Source organism: Eretmochelys imbricata, chromosome 21 (assembly GCF_965152235.1).
Source record: "Eretmochelys imbricata isolate rEreImb1 chromosome 21, rEreImb1.hap1, whole genome shotgun sequence".
Taxonomy (NCBI): domain Eukaryota; kingdom Metazoa; phylum Chordata; order Testudines; family Cheloniidae; genus Eretmochelys; species Eretmochelys imbricata.
In genome coordinates this window covers 13,791,966-13,815,585 of record NC_135592.1, presented here as the reverse complement: position 1 = coordinate 13,815,585, position 23,620 = coordinate 13,791,966, and the positions used below count along the sequence as shown (strand labels likewise).

General features: G+C 58.2%; 1 protein-coding gene across 1 annotated transcript in view; it reads left to right on the top strand.

The window, feature by feature from the left end:
* The window catches only part of CACNA1S (calcium voltage-gated channel subunit alpha1 S), an 87,103-nt gene extending 63,726 nt beyond the window's left edge, over positions 1-23,377 (top strand). Inside the window, exons 32-43 of the mRNA XM_077839033.1 lie at positions 1,217-1,376; positions 2,656-2,783; positions 4,306-4,402; positions 5,737-5,839; positions 6,784-6,885; positions 7,049-7,173; positions 8,804-8,932; positions 10,895-11,085; positions 18,871-18,947; positions 19,807-19,901; positions 21,064-21,231; positions 23,051-23,377. Coding sequence (XP_077695159.1) covers positions 1,217-1,376; positions 2,656-2,783; positions 4,306-4,402; positions 5,737-5,839; positions 6,784-6,885; positions 7,049-7,173; positions 8,804-8,932; positions 10,895-11,085; positions 18,871-18,947; positions 19,807-19,901; positions 21,064-21,231; positions 23,051-23,377 — 1,702 coding nt within the window. The remainder of the gene's footprint in view (positions 1-1,216; positions 1,377-2,655; positions 2,784-4,305; positions 4,403-5,736; positions 5,840-6,783; positions 6,886-7,048; positions 7,174-8,803; positions 8,933-10,894; positions 11,086-18,870; positions 18,948-19,806; positions 19,902-21,063; positions 21,232-23,050) is intronic.
* Positions 23,378-23,620: the final 243 nt, after the last annotated feature.

Here is a 23,620-nt window from a genome sequence, read left to right as displayed (position 1 = left end):
GCCACGATCCAGAGCCTCAAAGATATTTAGGCCCCTGAAATCAGTGGCATCGAAATACCTTTGAGGATCTGGGTGTAAGTCCCTCAGCTGGCAGCTGGCACAGGCTCGTCCTCGCCGCTGGGGACCGGGCACAGAGGGGGAAGCATGGCTCGCTGACCAGCCGGTTACAGTTGCAACAGGTTGCAGGAAAAATACACCGTGGGGTCAGGTTGTGGCCTGCGTGTGCCTTGGGACCCACACTGGGCTCCCCAGAACTTCCCCAAGAAGATGCATGAGCCCTGTTGGGGGTGCCCGCAGACCCGCAGCCCATCAGTGGTGCCTGACTCTCAGGTCAGCTGGGCTTGGTGCTGAATGCAAGGCCAAGCTTGAGTTTTCCACCACCCAAAGACGCTGTTGGGCTGAAATTGAAAAGCTTCGTGGGACCGCGTTGATTTCAACACCAGTCCTGATGGCAACGTTTCCAAACGATTCAAATCAAAACTTTAAACATGTTTAATTCCTCCTAAGCTTAGGCTATGTTTCTATGCTTCATGTTTCCACATTGTGGAAATTAAATGGTGCGCTAACATTTGATGTTTCAGAAATGAAATACTTTTGAATTTCCATTCCGCTGTAAATTTCAAAATGTGGATTTTTTTCCCCTCTGGAATTGGTATAAAAGGAAGTGTCAGCATTCCCCATTGGAAGGAAACTGGTTTCTTACCAGTGCTAAGAAGGGATAAGAATAACAAATATGGTCTCTGGTTTTTTTCAGTCCAACCATCTCAGGAGTGTTTGGTAAACATCGCTTGTAAAGCCCCCTCCCCTTTGTGAGTTATCACTGTGCCCATTTCACAGATGGGGACGTGACTTCTACTGTTGCATGGAGAGCCAGTGGCAGGGCCGGGAATAGGAGCCCTGACTGCCACTCTTCTGTTCTAACCGCTAGACTTCACTCTCTTCCCAAATCCAGGGATTGGACCCAGGAGTCCTGACTCAGTACCCTGTTTTAACTGCTGCATTGTACTCCCCTCCCCAAGTGGGGGCTAGCACCCAGGAGTCCTGACGCCTAGTCCCCTGCCCGCCCACCGCTGGGACTAGAACCCAATAATATTGATTCTCGGCCCCTGCTGTAACCACTAGATCCTGCTCCCTTCCTGCAAATCTCATCCCATACTTCCTGGGCAGGGCAGCCCTTCCCTGCAGAGCCTAGGTGGCATTCTCCCTTTCTCTCTAGGTGTGCGACAGGCGAGGCCTGGCAGGAGATCCTGCTGGCCTGCAGCTATGGGAAACTGTGTGACCCCGAGTCTGACTACGCCCCAGGGGAGGAGTACACCTGTGGCACGGGCTTCGCCTACTTCTACTTCATCAGCTTCTACATGCTCTGCGCCTTCCTGGTACGGTCCCTGATTCCGGATCCCCTTGTGTTCAGCTCCTGGCCCCTTCATTGTCCTGGATGGGAGAAGGGTGAAAGTGGAGGCCGGGGACCAACCAGAGAGCTAATGCCAAGGCTTTCTCCCATGAGCTCTCCCGTGGCACCCCGGGTCCTGGGCAGCCCCAGAGCAGTCCAGACAGGTCCGAAGGGTTCAGCGTGTTCTGCATTGTGCAGCTGCCGTCCCCCTTTCTGCGAGGCTGAGGGCACAGCACGCTTCATTCGCCAGTGGCAGAAGGAAGGCTGGGAAGAAAAACCCCAGTGCTGCTCCAGAACTCAGTCACCAGGAGGTGAAGTCCTCCACCCTCCAGAGCCCACCCCATTGTAAACTTGAGCTCCAGCAAGCCAGAGAGCCCTGCTCATGGCTCCTGGACTCTGGTCTCCCAGGGGGCAACCCATGGCAATGCTGTCAAGCCACTGAGCCACCCACAGTCACGCAGGAGGGGTTGAAATGAACAGGCTGCCATGCGGTTTGAGGACAAATGTCAGTATTCGTCTTGCGGGGGCGAGGGCAGGACTCGCCTGTGGTTGTCACAGGTTTTACCTGCTGGGTATGAAATATTTCCAGGGCGCTACGGTCTGTTCCCTGCCCGACGATAGCAGCAGTATCTGCTGGCTTCAGGAAACCCTCTCTGCCTGGCCCTCTCTCAGCCCCTGCGTGAGGGGATCCATCCACTGCCTCTTTTCCCCCTCTTTTTTCAGCCTGGGATCCTGTGGGGCACATGGCTCCCGGGTTGGGTCTTGCTCTGGTGAGAGCGAGGCACATAAAAACGACCCTCTCGTGTATTCTCCATGCAGTAGTTGACCTAGACAGGCTGGGAAACGCTCTCCAGCTTGGATTGGCTGCCCATCGCGTACTGCTGTAAGGACAAAATGTTCCTGAATCCACAGGGCAGGCCTGGTCCCTGCATGATGGGTCCCCCAGGGCGAAGACAGAGAATGTCTGAGCCAGGATATCGGAGTTGAGATCTAGCAGGCAGGCTGGAGAGGGGAATTTTGTACTAAGTGTGTAATTTGTCAGAGGAGACCAACCGGTGGCAGTTTAGAGCACAGGGAAGATAGCGCGCGGCCCAGTGCCCTGCTGTCATTTTATATAAGCCCTTCACATTTGGAGACCCCATGTCCTGCCCTCTCCAGGGCTTTGTGGGACAGACACTCAGCAGACTTCAATGGGAGCTGCTTTGCACTAGCTGAGGATCTGGCTCCACATCTGGTCCCCTTCACGTATGCTTATCTCTTGCCAGATTATCAACCTCTTTGTCGCCGTCATCATGGACAACTTTGACTACCTCACGCGGGACTGGTCCATCCTGGGTCCGCACCACCTGGACGAATTCAAAAGAATCTGGGCAGAATATGACCCGGAAGCCAAGTGAGTGAGCGCTGGTCTGTGGCTGGCCTGGGTCTGAGTGGCAGCCAGGGAGGCCTGCGGATTATTTCCTTAAAAGGCTAAGAGAAGTTAGCACAGCTGGAAGGTGCTGGATTGGCAGCCCGTGGGCCTGAAGTCCCCTATTTATCCACAGCTCAGCCATAGCATGGGTAGCGTCAATACCAAGGGCTGTGACAGACTCTCCAGTGCTGGCAACTTTTAAATCAAGCCTGTATGTTTTTCAAGATGTGCATTAGTTCAAAAGGAATTATTCGGGGCAAGTTCTCTGGCCTGTGTTGTACAGGAGCATTGACCGGTTCTGTTCCCTGCTACCCAGAACGCACTTGTTCACAGGCAGAGCCTTGAGCTTGAAGAAGAATGTCATTTCTTCACTGCTTCAGTGAGCAATCAGTCTGCCGAAACAGGGCCCAACAGGGCTAAATCCAAGCGCACCCCCAGGTTCAGGTGCTCGCCTTGAATACACTGTTACAAAGTTATTCATTATATAGTGTATAAACACTTTCCTGCTTAGCGGAGATTAGTTTGCTAACTCTGTTGTTTACCTGATCAGGTTGCTGACCAAGATGATCACCTGGTTGGACTGCTGACCCAGTTGTTAAGCAGATCAGGTTGCTGGCTCATCTTTTCACCCAGCTGTTCTCCCTCCCTGCCAGACAATGTCCCAACACCAAAAATATACCTGCTATATATTACGTAACCTACAAGGAGGTCAGACTGGATAAGCACAGGGGGCTCTTTTGGTTTATGGCTCTAAAGCCCGGCTGAGATGATCATCCAAGGTGCTAATTATAGTGGTGGCTTTCTGAGACCTTTTAAGAACTGGCCTGAGAAACAGCAACTCATTTAACGCAGGCCCCCAAACTACCCCCAGCTGGGTTCTAGACCTGGGAGCTTTCCTGTCCCCTGAAGCATCCAGTCCCCAGTGACATAATATGTCAGCACCGTAGTGTCATTCTACAATGGCCTGCAATATGAAATCCCATCGGTTCCAAAATTGTCTGCCTACCTACATACTTCTGTGTCCCCCATCTCTGTAGTACCTGGGGGCCTCACCTACATTAATGAATTTACCCTCGCAACAGTCTGTGCAGCAGGGAAGTGTCCATGTTGGAGATGGAGAAACTGAAGTACAAACAGACGTAAAGCCCAGATTTTTCAAGGCTTTTGGCACTGCTGCACTGAGTTTTTTAATGCCTCACTGATTTAGGAGCCTAAGGTTCATTTTCAAAAGAGATTTAGGTACTGAAGAGCCAAAAATCCCATTGCCAGCACCTATATCCCTTTGGAAACGAGACTTTGACACCTGGATCAGTTCGGTGTTGCATCACTCAGCGTAGCAGCGTCTGATACCGTTAAAATCTGGGCCTAAGTGACTTCCCCAAGGTCACACAGGCAGTCAGTGGCTGAGCCAGAGATCCAGCGCTCCTGCCCCCGCAAGCCAATTAACCCCATCCCCACCCCCAGCGTTTGCAATTCTACCACAGCTGTCTCTTGACTCCTGCAGGGGAAGAATCAAACATCTGGATGTGGTGACCCTGCTGAGACGCATCCAGCCTCCCCTGGGCTTTGGGAAGTTCTGTCCGCACCGCGTGGCTTGCAAGGTAATAAGCCCTTTGCAAAGGGAAAGGTTCCATTATTAACATGCCGGATGGCTCACCTCCCCGTCCCAACCCCTCCCTCCAGCACCCCCTGCAGCCTCTGGGTTCCCCAGCTCCCACTGAAAGGAGCTGGGGAGAAATCCAGAGTTGGTTTTGAGTATCCTCATGATCTGATATCAAGGGTTTAATGGAGAAGGAGGCTTTTTGGGGGAGCGAGACAATTTAAACGGGCGGAGGCTGACACACTTCAGGTTTCCTGAATGATAATCTCCCATGGTACAGTCAGTCCAATACAAGGCGGAGAACCCCACCACTGAGAACACTCCGAAGCTCTTGGTCAGACACAAATCTCAGCTAGAGATGGGTCCAAGCTGCACCGCTCAGCTCTAGTGTCCCCGTGTTTGGGTCTGGGGTTGGGGTCCAGGCCCTTCTTCGGCTTTGGTGGGTCACATTGTGACTGCGTGAAAGCTGATGGCGGGAGTCCGAACTCCTCAGTGGGGAACGTGTCCTGTTGCCCGCAGGGGGCAGCTCTCCAAAAGCCGAGGCTGCAGAGGGAGCAGGCAGAGTGGACGGCGCGGCTGTCGTTCCGTAGGCATCTGGCACTTCTTCCTGCACCCGCTCATTCTCCACAGAGCATGGGAGACGTTTCTGACCCACGCCATCAAAGCGTTAACAAAGCCACCCAGTTCCTGGGTTGGAGCTTAAGGCAGCTTTGCCATTTTAAACCAGCCGTGGCTTCTGGACCATTGGGTGAAATTGTATGTTATCAAGAGGCCATGGGGTCTGATCCCGGAATCCTTTGGGTTGGACGGGCTCTCTAGTGGATCCTCTAGTGCACCCCGCTGCCTTTGTGGTTGGATGGATTTCATTGATCCCATCCCATCCCTGATAGAAGGATGTCTTCCCAATTCTCTCACCTTCCACATCTTCACTGGTGAGGCCACTCCCGCCATACGCAGCCTGCTGCTTAACCCAACCCGTCCGTAGAGTTGTAACCTTTAACCTGACCGTTCCCATGCAGCCAAGGCCTCCGTGGTCAGTCTTTGCTGCCTGGTGAGCTGTGCTCTGGAGAGTGTCCTTTGCACAAGTGCCGTGCAATAGAGACGGATCTCTGTTGTCATGAATATAAGGGGGACTCTCTCTAAGGGGGCTGCTGGACACAGATGGACCGGGAGGGTCTCTCTGGTTCCCTGGCTCTCAGACTGTGTTGCCATTGTCAAGGCACCGCATCTCCCTGAGGCCTGGCCTGAGCAGTCCTGCCGGGGTCTGCTGCCGGGCCTGGGCGTGGGAAGTGCACTCCGGGCTGGGGGTGAACGCGGTTGTCGTTTGTTGCGCAGCGGCTGGTGTGCATGAACATGCCTCTGAACAGCGACGGAACCGTCACCTTCAACGCCACTCTCTTCGCTCTGGTGCGGACAGCCCTCAAGATCAAGACGGAAGGTGAGGGACGCGCTCTGTCTCCTTTGGTGCCCTGCCCTGCCCTGCCAGCATGGCGCTGGCTGGTGCATCTATAGACACTGCCTCCAAAATGCTTCCCTAGCTCCACCCATGCAGGGGTCCCTCCCCAGCACCAGCATGAGCTGTGAGTAATATCGGCTACCCTGGTGCCTTTCGTCTGGAGACCTAGGGCCAGATCCTTTGCTGCTGCAAATCAGCATGACGTGACTTCAAAGGAGTTAAGCCTATTTACACCTGCTGGGAACTTGGCCCGTTATACTTTAGCCTCGCAACGCCGGTTGTGCGGTAGGGGAGGGTTGTGCAGGGATCCTTTCACCCTTCTGCAGAATGCTGCCTTCTTCTTCGAGTAGCGCCCCCCACCTGCGATTGGAGCTGTTTAGTAGCAGTGTCCGTTCGTCCCCGGGCCCCGTGCTGCGGGTATGTAGAGCTGCACGGGCAAATGGCCCTCGGTTCCTTCTCAACCACCCGCTGGCCTGAGACAGAGCGTCAAGCTTGCCCGCTTCAGCTTAGCCTCGAGTTCTCAGTTCAAGGTTTAGTTTCGTTTACTTGCCTCTCTTCTTTATTTTATAATTGTCCCTCTTCCGTTAACTTGGGGAGGTTCTGCTTAATAGGCCCTTCCCCACCCCCACCTTCCTGAGGGGTTTGCCTTGCGGATTGTCATCCACCTGGTGTGCCGGGATTCCTGGGATGCAAGCATTGCCTTTCCCGCTGGGAATCAACCCCTGTCAGCAACAGACATTCCCAGCGTATCCACTGTGTGGGACACGCCTACAATTCCAGCCAGCTCCAAGGTCTGCTCAGCTTTTAAAAGCAGATCTAAAAACTCCTGGAGAGTCAACTTAGGATCCCCATGATGGAGCTCTCCGTCCAGCCAGCGGTGTTCCCTAGGGGAAGAACGAATGGATTGGTGGTTTGTCTCCCCACAGGTAACTTTGAGCAGGCCAATGAGGAGCTGAGAGCCATTATCAAGAAGATCTGGAAGAGAACTAGCATGAAACTCCTGGACCAGGTCATTCCGCCGATTGGAGGTGCGTCTTCCCATGGGTGATCCAGAGACTGTGTTTGCCATCCTCCCTGGCTTATTTCTCCCTGGCACCCTCTGCCTGCCCCCCAGCTGCCCCACGCCGCTCGGAGGGGGGCTGGGTATAGTCGCTGGGCAGTGTTACACTCACTTGGCTTTCTCCCCTCCAGAGGACGAGGTGACCGTGGGCAAGTTCTACGCCACCTTCCTCATCCAGGAGCACTTCCGGAAGTTCATGAAGCGCCAGGAGGAATATTATGGGTATCGGCCCAAAAAGAATGCCATTGCTATCCAGGTCAGTGCCAACAGGTCTGGGGATCCCAGCTGCTCCTCTTGCCTGGATAAAGCAGCCAGCTTGTCCCTGCTGCACAAAGGCAGGGCAGGGCTCAGGAGGCAGAGTTGCCTATTGGATAGAACACTGGCCTGGGACTCGAGAGACCCGGGCTCTGCCACCAGCACCGCTGGGCAAGTCATTTCCCCTCTCTGTGCCTCAGTTTCCCCAGCTGTAAAATTGGGATAGTGACACTGACCTCAGTGGTAAAGCACATTGAGATCGCCTCATGAAAAGTGCTCCACAAGAGCGAGGTGGTGGTGTTATTATGTGCCGGGCAAGGTGGGAAGGAGGCCTAAGTATTTGAAGGTGTCGGTACTAGGCTGGCAGAGGAATTCTCGAGGGTGGCCGGAGGGGAAGTCCTGGGACAGAGCTGAACAAAGGGACATGGAGACAGGGGAATGGGCTGTAGGTGGAAGCTCTGCCCCTGAGAACACTGGAAATGGGGCTGCACAGGAGAGCTGGTGGATGAGACAGGAGAGCCCAAACAGATCTCAGTGTGTAAGGGATGGGACCCCACGTTAAGAGGAACAGTCCTGAAGTGGAGGAGGCTGGCCCAGCCTAAGGGACAACTTGGTGGCTGCCTCCTCGGGGCCTGGCAGTTGGTCTCCGCTGCACACAGCTTGGACTGGTGCCTGGACCGAGCTCTGGGCTTTCAAGGGCTTCCCGTGATGGAATCTCAGAGCTGGTGCCCCCACACCACCCTTCCTGCAGCCCTGCTCCTTCCACGATGACCCAGGGTCAGTCTCTACAGGCAGCGTGATCTAGAGGAGTAAGCACGGTGGAGAGCAGCAGGGCGCCTGGGTTCTTTCCCCACTCTGCCACTGACTCATTGTGTAGCCTTGGGCAAGTCACTTCCCTCCTGTCTGCCTTGGTTTCCCCACCCATGAAATGGGGACAAAGAGGCAGGGACAAGGGGAAGGTCTGAGGCTCATGTCACTCCCTGCCCCCCTTCTGGCTGATGGAACGAACAGCCCCACACAAGAGTTTCAACTGGAGTCCAGGCTCCCTGTGTCAGAGGTCCTGGGGGGCATGTCCCGAGAACAGAGGACTCCTCCCCTGGAGAGATGCGGGTATTCCTCTTGTCCAACCTGGAATGCAGCCATGTCTCAGGGCTCCCCTGGCCTCCCCCTGGGGTGTAGGAACATCGGTCCCTGGGTGTCAAATCCAGTTCCAACATGTGCAAGGTAAGATGTGCCAGCCCCCATGGCCCTGCAGGAGGGGCAGAGATGCCGATGCCCTAGACAGACCTCCCGGCCCCATAACTCAGCTCATTTACCCTCTTCCAGCCCCGTTGCGTGAAGTCACTTCTCTGTGTCCCCCTTTCCTCCCCACCTAGTGCACAGAGCTAGCGCCGGGGGAGAGGCTGCTGAACCAGCAGGCACCAGAGCCCCCCCTTTGGGAAGTAGGCAAGGCAGCCTGGGCTCGGTGGAGGCAGCTGGGGGGCAGGGCTGCGGGTTCGGGGAAGGAAGCTGGAGCTGCCGGGTAACCGGGCTTTGCTGAGCCTCCCTCTCCCCTTGCCTGGGGAGGAAACGCTCGCCCTGCCACCAGCAGCCCCGTGAGTGACCTTCCCCGTCTCTGTCCGTCCAACCAGGCCGGCCTGAGAAGCATCGAAGAGGAAGCCGCACCCGAGATCCACCGAACGATCTCTGGGGACCTGACCGCCGAGGAGGAGCTGGAGAGGGCCATGATGGAGGCAGCGATAGAGGAAGGGATATACCGGGTGAGCACAGCGAGAGGTACCACCCGCTCTCCCCACACCCTCCCCGCACGTACCAGCCCCACCGCCGGTGTCCCATGCGGAGCATCGTGTGCTGAGCGGTGACTGCTGCAGACAGGGTAGGGGCCCCCCAGAAGGTGCCAGGGGTGAGTGATGATGCCCGAGATCAGTCACATTGTCATGGCCGCTTGGTGCCAAACACTTGGGCAGGACCCAGCTCTGTGTGAGCACGTGAGCCGGCGGGCGTGGCACGAAGCCACAAGCATGGGAGATGCCACAGTCTGTGGAAATGGGTCTGATCACAGAGGAGAGGGTCAGTAACAAGAAACCACGTCACCGACTGGCTAAGTCGCCGTCACCGTCTCCTCTGTTCCCAGGCGTTAGGTCAGGGGTGAGCAAACTTTTTGGCCCCGAGAGCCACATCTGGGTATAGAAATTGTATGGCGGGCCCTGAATGCTCTCAGTATTGGGGTTGGGGTGCAGGATGAGGTGAGGGCTCTGGCTGGGGGTGCGGGCTCTCGGGGGGGGGGCCAGAAATGAGGAGTTCAGAGTGCTGGAGGGGGCTCTGGGCTGGGGCGGGGGGGTGGGGTGCGGGGTGGGTGGGGGCTCCGGCTGCATGTGCAGGCTCTGGGGTGGGTCTGGGGATGAGGGGAGGGGTTGGGTGTACAGGAGGGTGCTCCGGGCTGGGACTGAGGGGTTCGGAGGGCGGGAGGGGGATCAGGGCTGCGGCAGGGGGTTGGGGTGAGGGAAGGGCTCAGGGGTGCAGGCTCCAGGTGGCACTTATCTCAAGCAGCTCCCAGAAGCAGCAGCATGTCCCCTCTCCGGCTCCTATGCGGAGGCGCGACCAGGCGTCTATGCTGCATGCTGCCCCATCCGCAGGCGCCACCCCTGCAGCTCCCATTGGCCGTGGTTCCCAACCAATGGGAGCTGTCGGGCGGTGCTTGGGGCGGGGGCAGCATGCGGAGCAGAGTCCTCTAGCTGCCCCTACGCATAGGAGCCGGAGCAGGGACCTGCCGCTGCTTCCAGGAACCGCACAGAGTGGCCCCTGACCCTGTCCCTGGCTGGAGCGGGGCAAGCCCCAAACCCCGCTCCCCAGAGGAACTCGAGGGCTGGATTAAAATGCCTGGTGGGCCGGATCCGGCCTGTGGGCAGTAGTTTGCCCACCCCTGCGTTAGGTGGAACTGCGGGCTGGTGACCTGAGCTCAGAGATCTCTGGGTTCTAATCCCAGCACTGGTGTTATCGCCCTGGCTGTCCCTTCCCCCTCCCCTGTACAATGGGGCTAACTGTACTGACTCCCCCGGACCGCGAAGTGGATATTAACCAGTTAACATGCTGGAAGAGCGCTCATTCCTGGGATGGACTGGCTAGTGTGTATCGGCACCTCTGCCCGGTGCACAGCTATGTGTCACAGACCCAACACTGCTGACAGAGATTCCCTCTGCACTCCCTATGCTGGGAGCTTCCAGCTGGCTGTGGTGTAATGGTAGCCATGGCAACCAAGGTACCAGCAGTCTGTGACAGCATCCTGCCCCCTCTCGCTCCTCAGAGAATCCCTCGCGTTCAGAGCTGCCTGTGAGTGTGGAAGGGTTTATCTGGTAGGAGAGGCAGTGCTGCCTAGTGGATGGGCTGGGACTGGGCTGCAACTCAGGAGACCTGGGTTCTATTCCCAGCTCTGCCATGGACCTACTGGGTGACCTAAGGCAAGTCACTTGTGCCTCAGTTTCCCCCGCTGTGAGGTGAGGAGCTGAGCCCCCTATTTATAAAGAGCCTCTGTAAGAACTGGGGCTGTTATTACTGCTGCCCTGCTGTGCATGACCTTAAATTCAGCTGCCATTACTGGCCTTTGCCGTCCCACCGTGGGCCCAAACCCATCCGGACCGTCGGGCGGCGTGCGCCACGGGCTGGGAGGCCTCGAGAAGCGCCACGGTCAAGGCCCACTCTGACCTCTCCCCTCTTGGTTCCAGAGGACGGGTGGCTTGTTTGGCCATGTGGACTCCTTCATGGAGCGGAACAGCCCCCTGCAGCCCCACGTGACCAGCCAGAGACCCCTGCAGTTCACTGAAGTGGGGAGCGAAGACTTGGACTCCCCCGTCTTCCTGGATGACTTCCCCCCGGACAGGAACCCCAACACCAACAACAGCAACGCAGCCGCACGGTCGGAGACAGCCCCCCAGGGCGCGTGGCGGCCGGGGGGGGGGACCGCAAGGGGTTATGCTGTCTGTGTAAATGGTGCAGTCTCCATAAGAGAGGGACCCATTCATATCCCTCGACTGCACAGCTGCTGTGACTCGGGGAGCTTGGCGCTCGGGGACTGTGAGCGTGTGTGAACGGGTGCAGCGGCGGGGGCTCACGTGCGTGCACGTGTGTGTGTGTGAGCTTGTGTACGCGTGTATATGTTGACGCTTGTGTGTGCGGGGGCAGACACTGGCTGCCTCCCGCCCCGTTAACCGGGAGGGGGGGGAAGGGGGGTGCAGTTTCTGCCTTCAGGTCTCAGGCAAAACCAGATGCCCGCCTTGCCCAGGTCTCGTTTACAGAGCATGGCACACGCCTCCCCATGGCCTGGCAGCTTCACCCCTTTCTACCCCAGCGGTTCTCAACCTATTTATCATTGTGGGGTGCCCACCTAACCGGCCCACAAGCCCCTATGCTCAGTGCTCTCTGCCCACACACCCCTCCACAGAGAGGGGGCAGAAGCAGAGAACTGGGTGTGGGGCGTGGGGCAGGGACTCCGACCCTGCACCCTGCTGTGCAGGGATCCCTAACCCCAACACCCGCCGTGTGGGGACCCCAACCCAACTCCCACTCTACAGGGCTGGGGTGCAGCCAGGACCCCGACCCTGGACGCTGTCAGGACCGTACTGTGCGGGGACCCAGAGCCCGCCGTGTGCCAGGGTGGGTGGCAGCCGGTTGCTTGGACCCAGAGCCTGCCCTGCGGCCTTTATCACACAGCTGAGCGGGCTGCAGATCCTGTTTACACCAGCAGGTGTCAGACTAATCCCAGCAACAGGCACCTGGCAGCTGCCCGGCTGTTTTACCCCAGAGGAAGATCTGGCCCCAGATTATCGGTGGGGCACTTTAGGGTCTAGAACAGGGCAGAGACCAATTTAGAGCAGCGGTGAGCAGAGCCGCTCTGACACCAGACAAGGCCGGGGGGCTCGGCCCCACTGCAAATCGGGCCGCGTGATTTCAGGCACCCAGGCTAAAGCTCTGGTCACTGGGGCTAGTTCTCTATGCAGACGTGTCCCTTTTGTGAAGCCCTGGACAGCTGCAGGTGCAATGAATGACGCCAGCTGGCAGACTGCCCCGCCAACCCTCCGAGGCTGCCCCGTGACTGTTATCCATATGGACGCTGCAAGGACCTTGGGCTGGCGTGCGCAGCGTGACTCCTTTGGCCTGAGCCCAGTTGTGCCCATCTGTACGTGGCTCTCGGTTTCCCAAGCCCTTCTTCGCTCCCTCTGGCCCTGGCGGTGATGTTATGTAGTCAGACAGCTCCAGAGACTGCAGAAAAGACACAGCGACCGCCCAGAGCGCTTGTAATTGAAGCATGACATGCCCCTGGCAGGGTCATCCACAGGGCTTGGCCGGACAGGGGAACCTCGGATCTGAACGCGTCGGCTGCTACTGCTTGAATTGAAGGAGTAAGGCCGGTACCTCGGCAGCAGCAGGTCCAGGAATGTCTTTGCCTGGTCCAGCCAGAAGGGGGCAATAGGCTGCAGCACGGTGCTAGCCTGGGGTCCGGACCCCTGGACAAAACAACACAGGAGGGCAGTGAAATGGGGGGACGAGGGTTACCCCACAAACATAACGGGGCTGTCCTCATTAGTTCTTCTGCTATCCGTCCCGGTGGGGGCTCCACCGTAGGAGGCGTGTGCCCTGGACTGGAGCCTGTGCCGTCGTGCTGGTGGCCTGTGCCGGCTCCGAGCAACGGGATACAGGGATGTGGGGGTGTGGGGCAGGGCCCCCAACCCAGGGAGGCGAGAGCCTGCCGCCACTCAGCTCCTTCTCAGCTGCCTGAGGCTCGGGACCGAGTTTTCCGCAGATCGCTGTGTTCTGCGTCCCGCCTTTCTCTCACCTCCGGAAAGACTTTTCTTGCGTATTTTCATTTCTCATTTGTTTTCCTGCCCTATATTTTATGTTTATTTTTATTTCATTTGGCACGTTTCTGTGCTCTTGGAGGGGGTGGGGGTTCCCCACCAACTCCTGGACCTTTTTCTGTGCCGATCAATCTGTTGTGCCTAACGCCCCAGGGGTTAAGCCCTGCCAGACTTGCCACAGGTCTTTTCCCAACCGCGATGGACGTTGAAGTTGCCTGCGGTGTTTGGGGAACTCCCCCGTCCCCCCCAGAGCGTGCAGTCTGTCTGGAGTTTAAGGGTAGGCCCCAAAACAACAGGGAGATGAGACTAGCAGTCCTGTTAATGGGATGTGCTCTCGCTCCGGAGAGGGCCGCTTCCCCCCAGGCATTAGCATTGGCTCCTTCAGTCATCAGCCCAGCCGCAGCTGGGACCACGGAGGTGAAGCCTTCGAAGAGGAGAAGGCACTCCTCCCCATCCAGAGACGTGGCGAAAAGGGGTAGCTCACCTCGTAAGACCCACTCGCAGGAGCCCTCATGTCCCTTCAGGGGTACCGTAAAGGGGCCGACTGAGCCTGGTGTCGAGGCATCGGTACCGCGTACCTGACCCTCCATGGCACCATGATATGCATGGGGCTACCACTCATCCCTTGGCACCGGCTTCTGACCCCAGCTCTGAAGTGAGACAGGACCCTGCATCCACCTCAGTACTGCAGCAGTCTCCATCTCAGAGTCCACATTTTCACCTCCAGCTGCCAGCGGCTGTCAGCACCCTCCGGCTCCTTCCAGGCCCCCGTTGTCTGAAGATCTCATCATTTCGGATGAGCCCGACTCCGTTGCGGTGGGATCTGTCAGAGCCCCCTCGCCGGTACAGCCTAGGCACCTGCAGGCCAAAACCCACCCAAGCCTCCAGCAGTCAGCACCAGCCACATTAGCTGAGCCGTCACGTAGCCTCTGAGGTCCCGGTACAGGAATCCATCCTGGTGCCATACCATCCAGCTCCCAGGGGTCCCTGTACCAAGGAGGACCCTAGAGAACCAGCCAGGCATCGCAGACCCAGAGATGATGACTGTCATTGGGGACACTCTCCCTGTTCCCTCCCCCCGACAATGGGAGTCCTGGGGGCCATTTTGGTGACCAGTTCTACAGGATGCCAAGAAGAGATTACAGGCACCCACTGGTCCCATTCCATCCACGGCAAGCAGCTGTCCGTCCCCTGGTACCATGCACTTCTTCGGTACCAGACGATATGCAGCAGGAGTCAGCGCCTCCACCTGAGGAGGTCTCACCTCCTTCAGCTGGGTCCTCTTCATCTGTGGACAAGGCAGTAATGCCACCCCCGCCCTCCTCTGCCGATGAGTTCGAAATGTTCCAGGAGCTCATGAAGAGGCCAGTGGACTCTCTCCAAATCCCGCTTGAGGAAGTCCAAGAGTCATAACGTTCTTTGGTGAATATCAATCCCCGAGGAAAGATTGCTCTGCCCAGTAATGAGGCATTGCTGTGCCCAGCTCGCACTCTGTGTCAAGCACTGGCCACGATTCCACCCACCTGAAAGAGAAGTGATAAGAAGTACTACATCCTACCAAAGCGGAGGGAACGCTTCTTTTCCCACCCTCGTCCTAATTCCGTAGCAGCCAATGAAAGGAGCCATCAGACTCGATCTAGACCCTCTCCAATAGACAATGAATCCAAGAGACTGGATGTATGGGGCAGAAAGAGCTACTTATCAGCTGCTCTTCAATTCTGTACTGCCAGTTACGGGCCTGGGTGATGAAATGGGACTTTACCACGTACTCAGAACATACACACTTCATTGAACATCTGCCATGAGACCAGAGAGACCAGCATTATGGAGGTCCCGTCCCGCCTCCTGCTGGGGGCAGTCGAGCCGGTTCCAACAGCACTCACCAGGAAAGGATTCTATTCCAACTACTTCCTAGTTCCTGCAAGAGACAGAGGGGGAGGCTGATTCTCGACCTCAGACACTTGAGCAACTAAGTTCTAGCACAGCAGTTCATCAGGGTGACACTAGCTCCCATTCTCCCATTGTTGGATCCAGGACACTGGCTCATTGCCCTCGACCTACAGGACGCCCATCACCACAAGTGTTTGCTTTGCTTTGTAATCGGAACAGACCACGATTGACATCGAGTTCTCCCTTCTGGACTCTCCACGGTGCAGAGGGTGTTCACGAAGTTCCTCTTGGCAGCAGCAGCTGGTCTCTGTCAATGGGGGATCTCGGTATTCCCATATTTGGACACCTGGTTGATCAGGAGTTGATCGCTCCAAGAGGTCCAATCAGCCATGGCCAAGGCGTTAGCTTTATTCCAATCTCTAAGACATTGCATCAATCACAAAAAATCGATCCTAACTCCAATGTAAAGGATAAACTGCATAGGAGCTACTTGGGAGCCCACAACAGCAAGAGCCTATGTTTTCTGGGAGACATCTTCCACCCTACCTGGCCTAATCTCGGTGCTACAGTTCAGCCCATAAACAAGCATGAGGGCTTGTCTTCAGCTCTTGGGACACACATCTTCCTGCATGTTCATGACTTCCTATGTGAGACTCCATCTCAGATGTCTCCAAGATTTAGAACAGTAAATATCCCAGACAGACACCACCTGTCCAAATGGGTCACAGTGCTTCAGAAGGTGTTGGATTCCCTTACATGACAGAAAGACCCACAGAGGGTCTGTGTGAGAACCCCATTCTTGCATTGCACACCATCAAAGATCCTCATGACAGATGCTTCCTCTCTGCACCCCAGGGCATGGATCCCAAATGGCTCTCAACCATGGAGTTAACTCGCTTGGCTGCAGTTCAGTCAATTTGTTTGCCTGGCAGAAAGCCCAGTACCGGCAACACTTATCTCCAGAATGGAAACGCCTTCACTCTTGATGCTCTCTTTCTTCTTCCCAAGCCCCAGAAGTTCCCCTTTCCAAAATACTTGACCACCTGCTGGAATTAAAGATACAGGGTCTCTCCGTGCGCTCTGTTAAAGTGCAGGTGGTTGCTCTCACAGTTTTCCAGTCACCCATCCAGGGCTTCTTGGTTTTTGCCCGCCCTGTCACAGCCAGATTCCTCCAGTGTCTATACAACTGGTTTCCTCCTGTTTGGGACCCAGTGGGACCTCAACCTGCTTCTTAATGCTCCAAGGAAAGCCTCTGTTGAACCAACGGCCACCTGCTCTCTCCTCCACATCTCCTTCAAAACTTCATTCCTGGGCGCCATTACTTCAGCAAGATGAATCGGAGAGCGGGGGGCACTCCTGGCTGACACACCATATCCCCCCCTTTCATAGGGACAAGATTCTACTGTGTCCCCGTCCCTGTTTTCTTCCTAAGGTTGTAGGAATGTTCTTGGAAGATCACATTAACCAGGAGATTCGCCTGCCAGTGTTCTACCCACATCCTCAGGCCTCCAGAGAGGTCTCAAGCCTTCATTCGCTGGATGTTCAACGGGCCCTTGCCTTCTCTGTGGACAGGACTAGGTCCTTGCGGGCCTCTCCCAGGCTACTTGTGTCGTGAACAGAATGAACGAAGGACCTGTTTCCAGTCCAGCCAGGGGTTGTCTGTGTCTTGCAGGTTGTATTTTAACCTGTTGTGACAGAAGGGGGGTGTTCCCCCCCACGGTGACAGCACATTCCACTGGAGCTCAGTCCACATCCAGTACGTGCCCATAGCAGAAATCTGCAGGACTGCGACTTGGTCTTGTGCTAGCCTGTGCCAAGCATGTGCCATCTCTCCTGTTTCCAGAGAGGGCACTGCCTTTGGTGATATCATTCTCCGAACAGTCCTTGACTCACCTCTGTGGCATCCCCCTTCCTCTCTGAGTTACTGCTCTGGAGTGTCCTGCGGCCACAGGCACGTACGCTCGACGAAGAAGGGACGGTGACTTACCTTACGTAACTTGAGTTCTTTGAGATGCTTCGTTCCTGTGGGTGCTCCACACCCTGCCCCCCGGTCTCCTTCCCCTCCGCTGCGGCAGGTCTGGCTTCACAGCTGAGAAGGCGCTGAGCGGTGGCAGGCTCACGTTGCCCTGTATCCCTCCTTCAGAGCCCAAGGTGTGACTCTGTGCAGTGCCACACGACTGCAGTCTCCGATCAAAAGTGCACCGGCCCGTGCAAATCCTGTGGTGAAGCACCCATCGGCCAGAACATCTCAAAGCACCCAGGGTAAGTCACCTCCCCCTCTTCACACTTAGTGATGCTGTCCTGTCTGTCTGTCCCCATTCACCTCCTCTGTCTATCCCGAGACAGACCCTTCTATCATAGAATCATGGAATCATAGAACTGGAACAGACCTCGAGGGGGCATCTAGTCCAGTCCCCTGCACTCAAGGCAGGACGAAGTATTAGCTAGACCGTCCCTGACAGGTGTTTGTCCAACCTGCTCTTAAAAATCCCCAATGATGGAGATTCCACAACCTCCCTGGGCAATTTATTCCAGTGCTTAACCACTCTGACCGTTCGGAAGCTTTTTCCTGATGTCCAACCTAAACCGCCCTTGCGGCAAGTTAAGCCCGTTGCTTCTTGTTCTGTCCTCAGAGGTTAAGAAGAACAATTTTTCTCCCTCCTCCTCGTAACAACCTTTTATGTACTTGAAAACTGTTCTCATGTCCCCTCTCAGTCTTCTCTTCTCCAGACTAAACAAACCCAATCTTTTCAATCTCCCTCACAGGTCATGTTTTCTAGACCTTCCATCATTTTTGTTGCTCTTCTCTGGACTTTCTCCAGTTTGTCCACATCCTTCCTGAAATGTGGCACCCAGAACTGGACACAATACTCCAGTTGAGGCCTAATCAGCGCGGAGTAGAGCGGAAGAATTACTTCTCGTGTCTTGCTTACGACACTCCTACTAATACATCCCAGAATGAGGTTTGCTTTTTTTGCAACAGCCTTACACTGTTGACTCATATTTAGCTGCTGATCCACTATGACCCCCAGATCTCTTTCCGCAGCACTCCTTCCTAGGCAGTCATTGCCCATTTTGTATGTGTGCAACCGATTGTTCCTTCCTAAGTGGAGTTCTTTGCATTTGTCCTTATTGAATTTCATTCTGTTTACTTCAGACCATTTCTCCAGTTTGTCCAGATCATTTTGAATTTTAATCCTATCCTCCAAAGCACTTGCAACCCCCCCAGCTTGGTATCGTCCACAAACTTTATCAGTGTACTCTCTATGCCATTATCTAAATCATTGATGAAGATTTTGAACAGAACCGGACCCAGAACCGATCTCTGCAGGACCCCACTCGTTAGGCCCTTCCAGCATGACTGTGAACCACTGATAACAGCTCTCTGGGAACGGTTTTCCAACCAGTTTTGCACCCACCTTATAGTAGCTCCATCTAGGTTGTTTTTCCCCAGTTTGTGTGTGAGAAGATCAAGTGAGACAGTATCAAAAGCTTTACTAAAGTCGAGATACATCATGTCTACCGCTTCTTCCCCATCCACAAGGCTTGTTGCCCGGTCAAAGAAAGCTATCCGGTTGGTTTGACACAATCTGTTCTGCTGACTGTTATCACCTTATAATAGTGTATCCATCCATCTGTCCATCTCCTTACACAGCCATCCATTCAGTACCTAGGGTGTCTATCTGTCCAGTCATTGTTTCTCTCTCTAATACAAGTGGAGTTTGTGCTGTTTTTATTAATATGATTGGGAGGGGGGTGTCAAGCCGGAGGGGAAGGGATGAGCCCAGAGGTGCTGAAGAAGAGGATGGAGGGGCGAGAAGGGAGCTGTGGTGGACAGAAGGCAGGAGGCGGTGAGGGTTTCGCATGGTGACTGATGCTTGTGAATGGAAGCCCTTGGAGGGGTGGCTGGGGGGTGGTCCCTGCGCCAGACTGATGCTCTTTCCTGTCCCTGACAGGGTGCAGTACGAGAATGAGCTGCAGGGGGAGAGGATGCTGCCGGCATCCTGCCAGCCATGGCCGCACTCTGCCCTGGGTCAGTACCCGCAGCATCGTCGCACCGGGCACGTCCTGGCCTTACCGGGAGGGGTGTCCTGGGTGGGCAGTGACATGGCCTGGGGAAACTCCCGGCTTGCCAGACGGGCATGGGGTGGGATCCCATGTTTCACCAAGTGGCCTGGAGGATGGACCCTCTTTTGTTAGAGGGTTGGGAAGGAGGTCACCCTTTGATTGGGGGGACCCCATAAGGCGTGGGGGGGAGGGGCCCCCTTTTATGTGGGGGTGGGACTCCATTTTTCACCAAGGCAGCCGGGGAGCCCCCTTTTATGGTGGAACAGGGGCTGTTTCTTCATGGCCCTAAGGACGAGCTAAGCAATAGAAAGAGAAGCCGATACTGTAATTCCCTGCAGTAGCGAATGCAGATAACCTCCTTCCCTGGGGGTGCCAGTTCTGGGGGGGGGGTCCTTTCCCCAGGGCGCCATGGCCCTCAAAGGGAGGTGAAGCAGGAGGCTGGATTTCCTGGGGTGCTGCAGGCCGAGTCCCCCCTCAGCCGGCAGAGATGGGAGGTCGCGGTGGTTTCCAGGAGGGGGCACCCAGGATCTCCGGTTTCCCCTCCCCATGCGCTGGGGGCAGAGGCGGGCTGGGTGTAAGGCCGAGGGCAGGCCTGTGCTCTGCTAATACAGCGAAGCTCTTTCCCTGTGAGCTAGGGGAGCATCTGGTTCCCTCTGCCCCTCTCGGGGGGTCACCAGGGGAGGGGGCTGGCCCAGGGCTGGCTGGAGCTCTGCTGCCCCCGCACTAGTCAATCCCTTCCCAGCTGGCACCCCCTATGCCCCAGGGCCCCAGCAGTGTCCTTCCCGTGGGCTCCCCACGTGACACCCCCCTTCCCTTCCCCTCAGGCCACAACCGCTCCTTCCGCCTGGAGAAGCTGCAGCGGCAGCTGGACAGGAGGCGGGCAGCCAGTGTCGGCGGATGCCCGGGGTGCGGGCTGCAGGTAAATGGGACTGGGGTATCATGTGGCTCATCTGGGGCGGGGCTAGTCCCCCTCCCATTTTGGGCTGGCCAAGACAATTGTGCACTGGAGGCACCTGGCCCGCTGGGGCCAGCTGGCAGGAGATCCCAGCGTGGCATCCGCCCCAGGCCGGTTGGCCCCTGGGAAGTGGGACGGAGCCCGTTCTCCTGGCCCATCCGCAGCAGAGACGCGGCCACAGAGCTGGGGGAGGCTGGGGATGTCCCGGTGACCAGCCACGAGCCACCCGAATGTCTCGGGCGCAAAGAGCACCCCTGCTCTCTTCCCAATGGCCACTGGAACGGCCCACAGGCCTGGAGCCTCTGCCAGGGCCACCGGTGGCCAGGAGTGGGGATGGGCGTACAGGGGAATGGAGGACTGGAGCGGGGGTCATGCCTTGTTATAACCAGGTAATCGTGGCTCCGCTGTATAAGGAGATGAGGCTCTGTAGCCTTTCCCCTTCTCTGCCCATTCCCCGGCCTTTTCTGCCCTGCGCTCCAGAGGAAAGGAGAAGGCCCCTGGGGCTATGGACAGGGGGCTGTTGCTAGCCTGGGGGAGTTGGCCATTGGCTTGACAGGAGCTGAGCTCAAGCGGTTACATAACCCCCACTGCTAGCACTTCCCCTGCCTTGCGCTGGAGGCCAGGGCCCTGTGGGAACATGGCCCCAGCCCCCCGTCCCCGGGGCGAGGATCGGGTGACGTTGCTATTCCCCTGCCTGGGCACAGAGCGACGCCGCGGGCCCCGGTAACTGGGCTGTATCCTGCAGCTCAGAGCGTGGTCAGCTCGGCAGCTGTTGTTGGACTGGCCCTCGGGTTCTGTGCCCTCGCCAACGATCGCTGCCTCTCCTTAAACTAACCGGGGCGCCCGGCTCTTCCCAGAGCCCAGCGGGGAGCAGGGCAGGCGAAGGTAGCGCTGTCCGAGTGCAGAGGCATTGCCCCGGAAGAGGCTGCGCTCTTCCTCCAAAGGGGTGCCACCGGGCGGCTAGCGGACGCCACGGCAGGCGAGAGGGATCCGAGCGGACGATTGTGTCGCCCTGGCTGCTCAGCAAGCCCGGGGAGGGTGGCCCCTGGGCGATTCCACGGAGCAGCACCCACCTCGCCCACCCGCCGAGGCTGTTGCAGCAGGTTGAGAATTGCTCACCCCCCAGGATGTGACTCTTGGCTGCTTCTCCGCCCAGCTGCCCAGAGAGGAGGCGGTTGCCCAGGAGCGGGGAGCAGAGCTGAGCTCCGAGCGCCAGCTGGATGGTGGCCATGAGGCGAACGGGGAGGGAGATGCTGCCGCCTCTACCCCGCCCACCAATTTACTCATCCAGGAGGTAGAACTGGGGCAGGACCCTGCGGGGGGACTGGCTGGGCGGGGGCTGGAGAGACTGTTCCTGGGGGAGCGGTGAAAGGAGGAGAGGAGCCACAGCTGCTGGAGGGGGACGGGGTGAGGCAAGGGGGCAGAGGCAGGATGGGACGGGGGAGTTGCCAGCCCTGAGCCTCCGGATGGGATGGGGAGCGGAGCTCAGCCCCAGTTAGAGGGGTCGAAGGTCATCGACAGGGTGGTGAAGTAGAGGCAATGGGGGGACACGGAGGGGACCGGAATGGGGTAAAAGTGGAGATCAGTAATGGTGCTGGCAGAGGGGTATGGAGGGCAGAAAGCCAGCTGTGGGATAGACGCAGGAAGGGGGCTGCGGGTCGGGACTGAGGGGCACCGGCGGAGCTGTGTGTGTGAGGAGCCCAGGGCTGGGCTAGCAGGGGCTGCGGGTCGGGATTGAGGGGCACCGGCGGAGCTGGGGGAGCCCAGGGCTGGGATTGAGGGGGCTGCGGGTCGGGAGTGAGGGGCACCGGCGGAGCTGGGGGAGCCCAGGGCTGGGCTAGCAGGGGCTGCGGGTCGGGACTGAGGGGCACCGGCGGAGCTGGGGGAGCCCAGGGCTGGGCTAGCAGGGGGCTGCGGGTCGGGATTGAGGGGCACCGGCGGAGCTGGGGGAGCCCAGGGCTGGGCTAGCAGGGGGCTGTGGGTCGGGATTGAGGGGCACCGGCGGAGCTGGGGGAGCCCAGGGCTGGGCTAGCAGGGGCTGCGGGTCGGGACTGAGGGGCACTGGCGGAGCTGTGTGTGTGAGGAGCCCAGGGCTGGGATTGAGGGGGCTGTGGGTCGGGATTGAGGGGCACCGGCGGAGCTGGGGGAGCCCAGGGCTGGGCTAGCAGGGGGCTGCGGGTCGGGATTGAGGGGCACCGGCGGAGCTGGGGGAGCCCAGGGCTGGGCTAGCAGGGGCTGCGGGTCAGGACTGAGGGGCACTGGCGGAGCTGTGTGTGTGAGGAGCCCAGGGCTGGGATTGAGGGGGCTGTGGGTCGGGATTGAGGGGCACCGGCGGAGCTGGGGGAGCCCAGGGCTGGGCTAGCAGGGGGCTGCGGGTCGGGATTGAGGGGCACCGGCGGAGCTGGGGGAGCCCAGGGCTGGGCTAGCAGGGGCTGCGGGTCGGGATTGAGGGGCACCGGCGGAGCTGGGGGAGCCCAGGGCTGGGCTAGCAGGGGGCTGCGGGTCGGGATTGAGGGGCACCGGCGGAGCTGGGGGAGCCCAGGGCTGGGCTAGCAGGGGCTGCGGGTCGGGATTGAGGGGCACCGGCGGAGCTGGGGGAGCCCAGGGCTGGGCTAGCAGGGGCTGCGGGTCGGGACTGAGGGGCACTGGCGGAGCTGTGTGTGTGAGGAGCCCAGGGCTGGGATTGAGGGGGCTGCAGGTCGGGACTGAGGGGCACCGGCGGAGCTGGGGGAGCCCAGGGCTGGGATTGAGGGGGCTGTGGGTCGGGATTGAGGGGCACCGGCGGAGCTGTGTGTGTGAGGAGCCCAGGGCTGGGCTAGCAGGGGCTGCGGGTCGGGATTGAGGGGCACCGGCGGAGCTGGGGGAGCCCAGGGCTGGGATTGAGGGGGCTGTGGGTCGGGATTGAGGGGCACCGGCGGAGCTGCAGGTGGAGAATTGGCCGAGCTCCTGCTCACACTTGGCTCTGGGCCCAGTTCTCTCCCGAGCGTGAACGCTCCCAGCTCCACATGTTTGTTCCCCGCTGGGAAACGCAGGCGTCAGCCGCCCTGAGCTCAGGGGTGGTTTCTGCACAGCCCGAGCAGCCGGGCCGTGCTGATCCCTTTCTTCTGCGGCAGGCTCTTCTCTCGGGGGGCCTCGGCGCTCTGGCCCGCGACCCATCCTTTGTGACGGCCGTGGGAGCCGAGGGGGCGGCCACCTGCCAGCTGGAGATGGTGGTGATGGAAGAGGCCGCGGCCGAGTTGCTGAGGGGAAGGGAAAGCCCGGTGGGAGCGGAGGCCGGTTCCACCCGCCGACACACCTTGGCCACATCCCTGCATAGCTCCCGGGGGCCCAACACGCCTGGCTCCCAGAGGCCATCTCCAGCCCCCACCAGTGAGACGCCGCCGGGGATCCCCCTTGCCAACGGTGCCAGCCGGGAGGTGCCACCCATTTGTGGGCTTTGAGAGGGAAAACACAGCACCATGGGAACACAGCACCATCCCCTCCCACGCCCAGCCCTGACTGGTTGCTCTCTGCCCCGGGCCAGGCAGATGGGAGCAGAGAAGGACTCGCCGGGCTGTTTGTGGAGGAGCTGCGAGGGCCTGATCTCCGGGGGCATTTCCTACCGGGGTGTCTGGCGCTGCGTGGGCTGGGTGTGCCCCCTGCCCTCCCAAGAGCTGAAACGTGTGCACCGGACGGGTCATTAA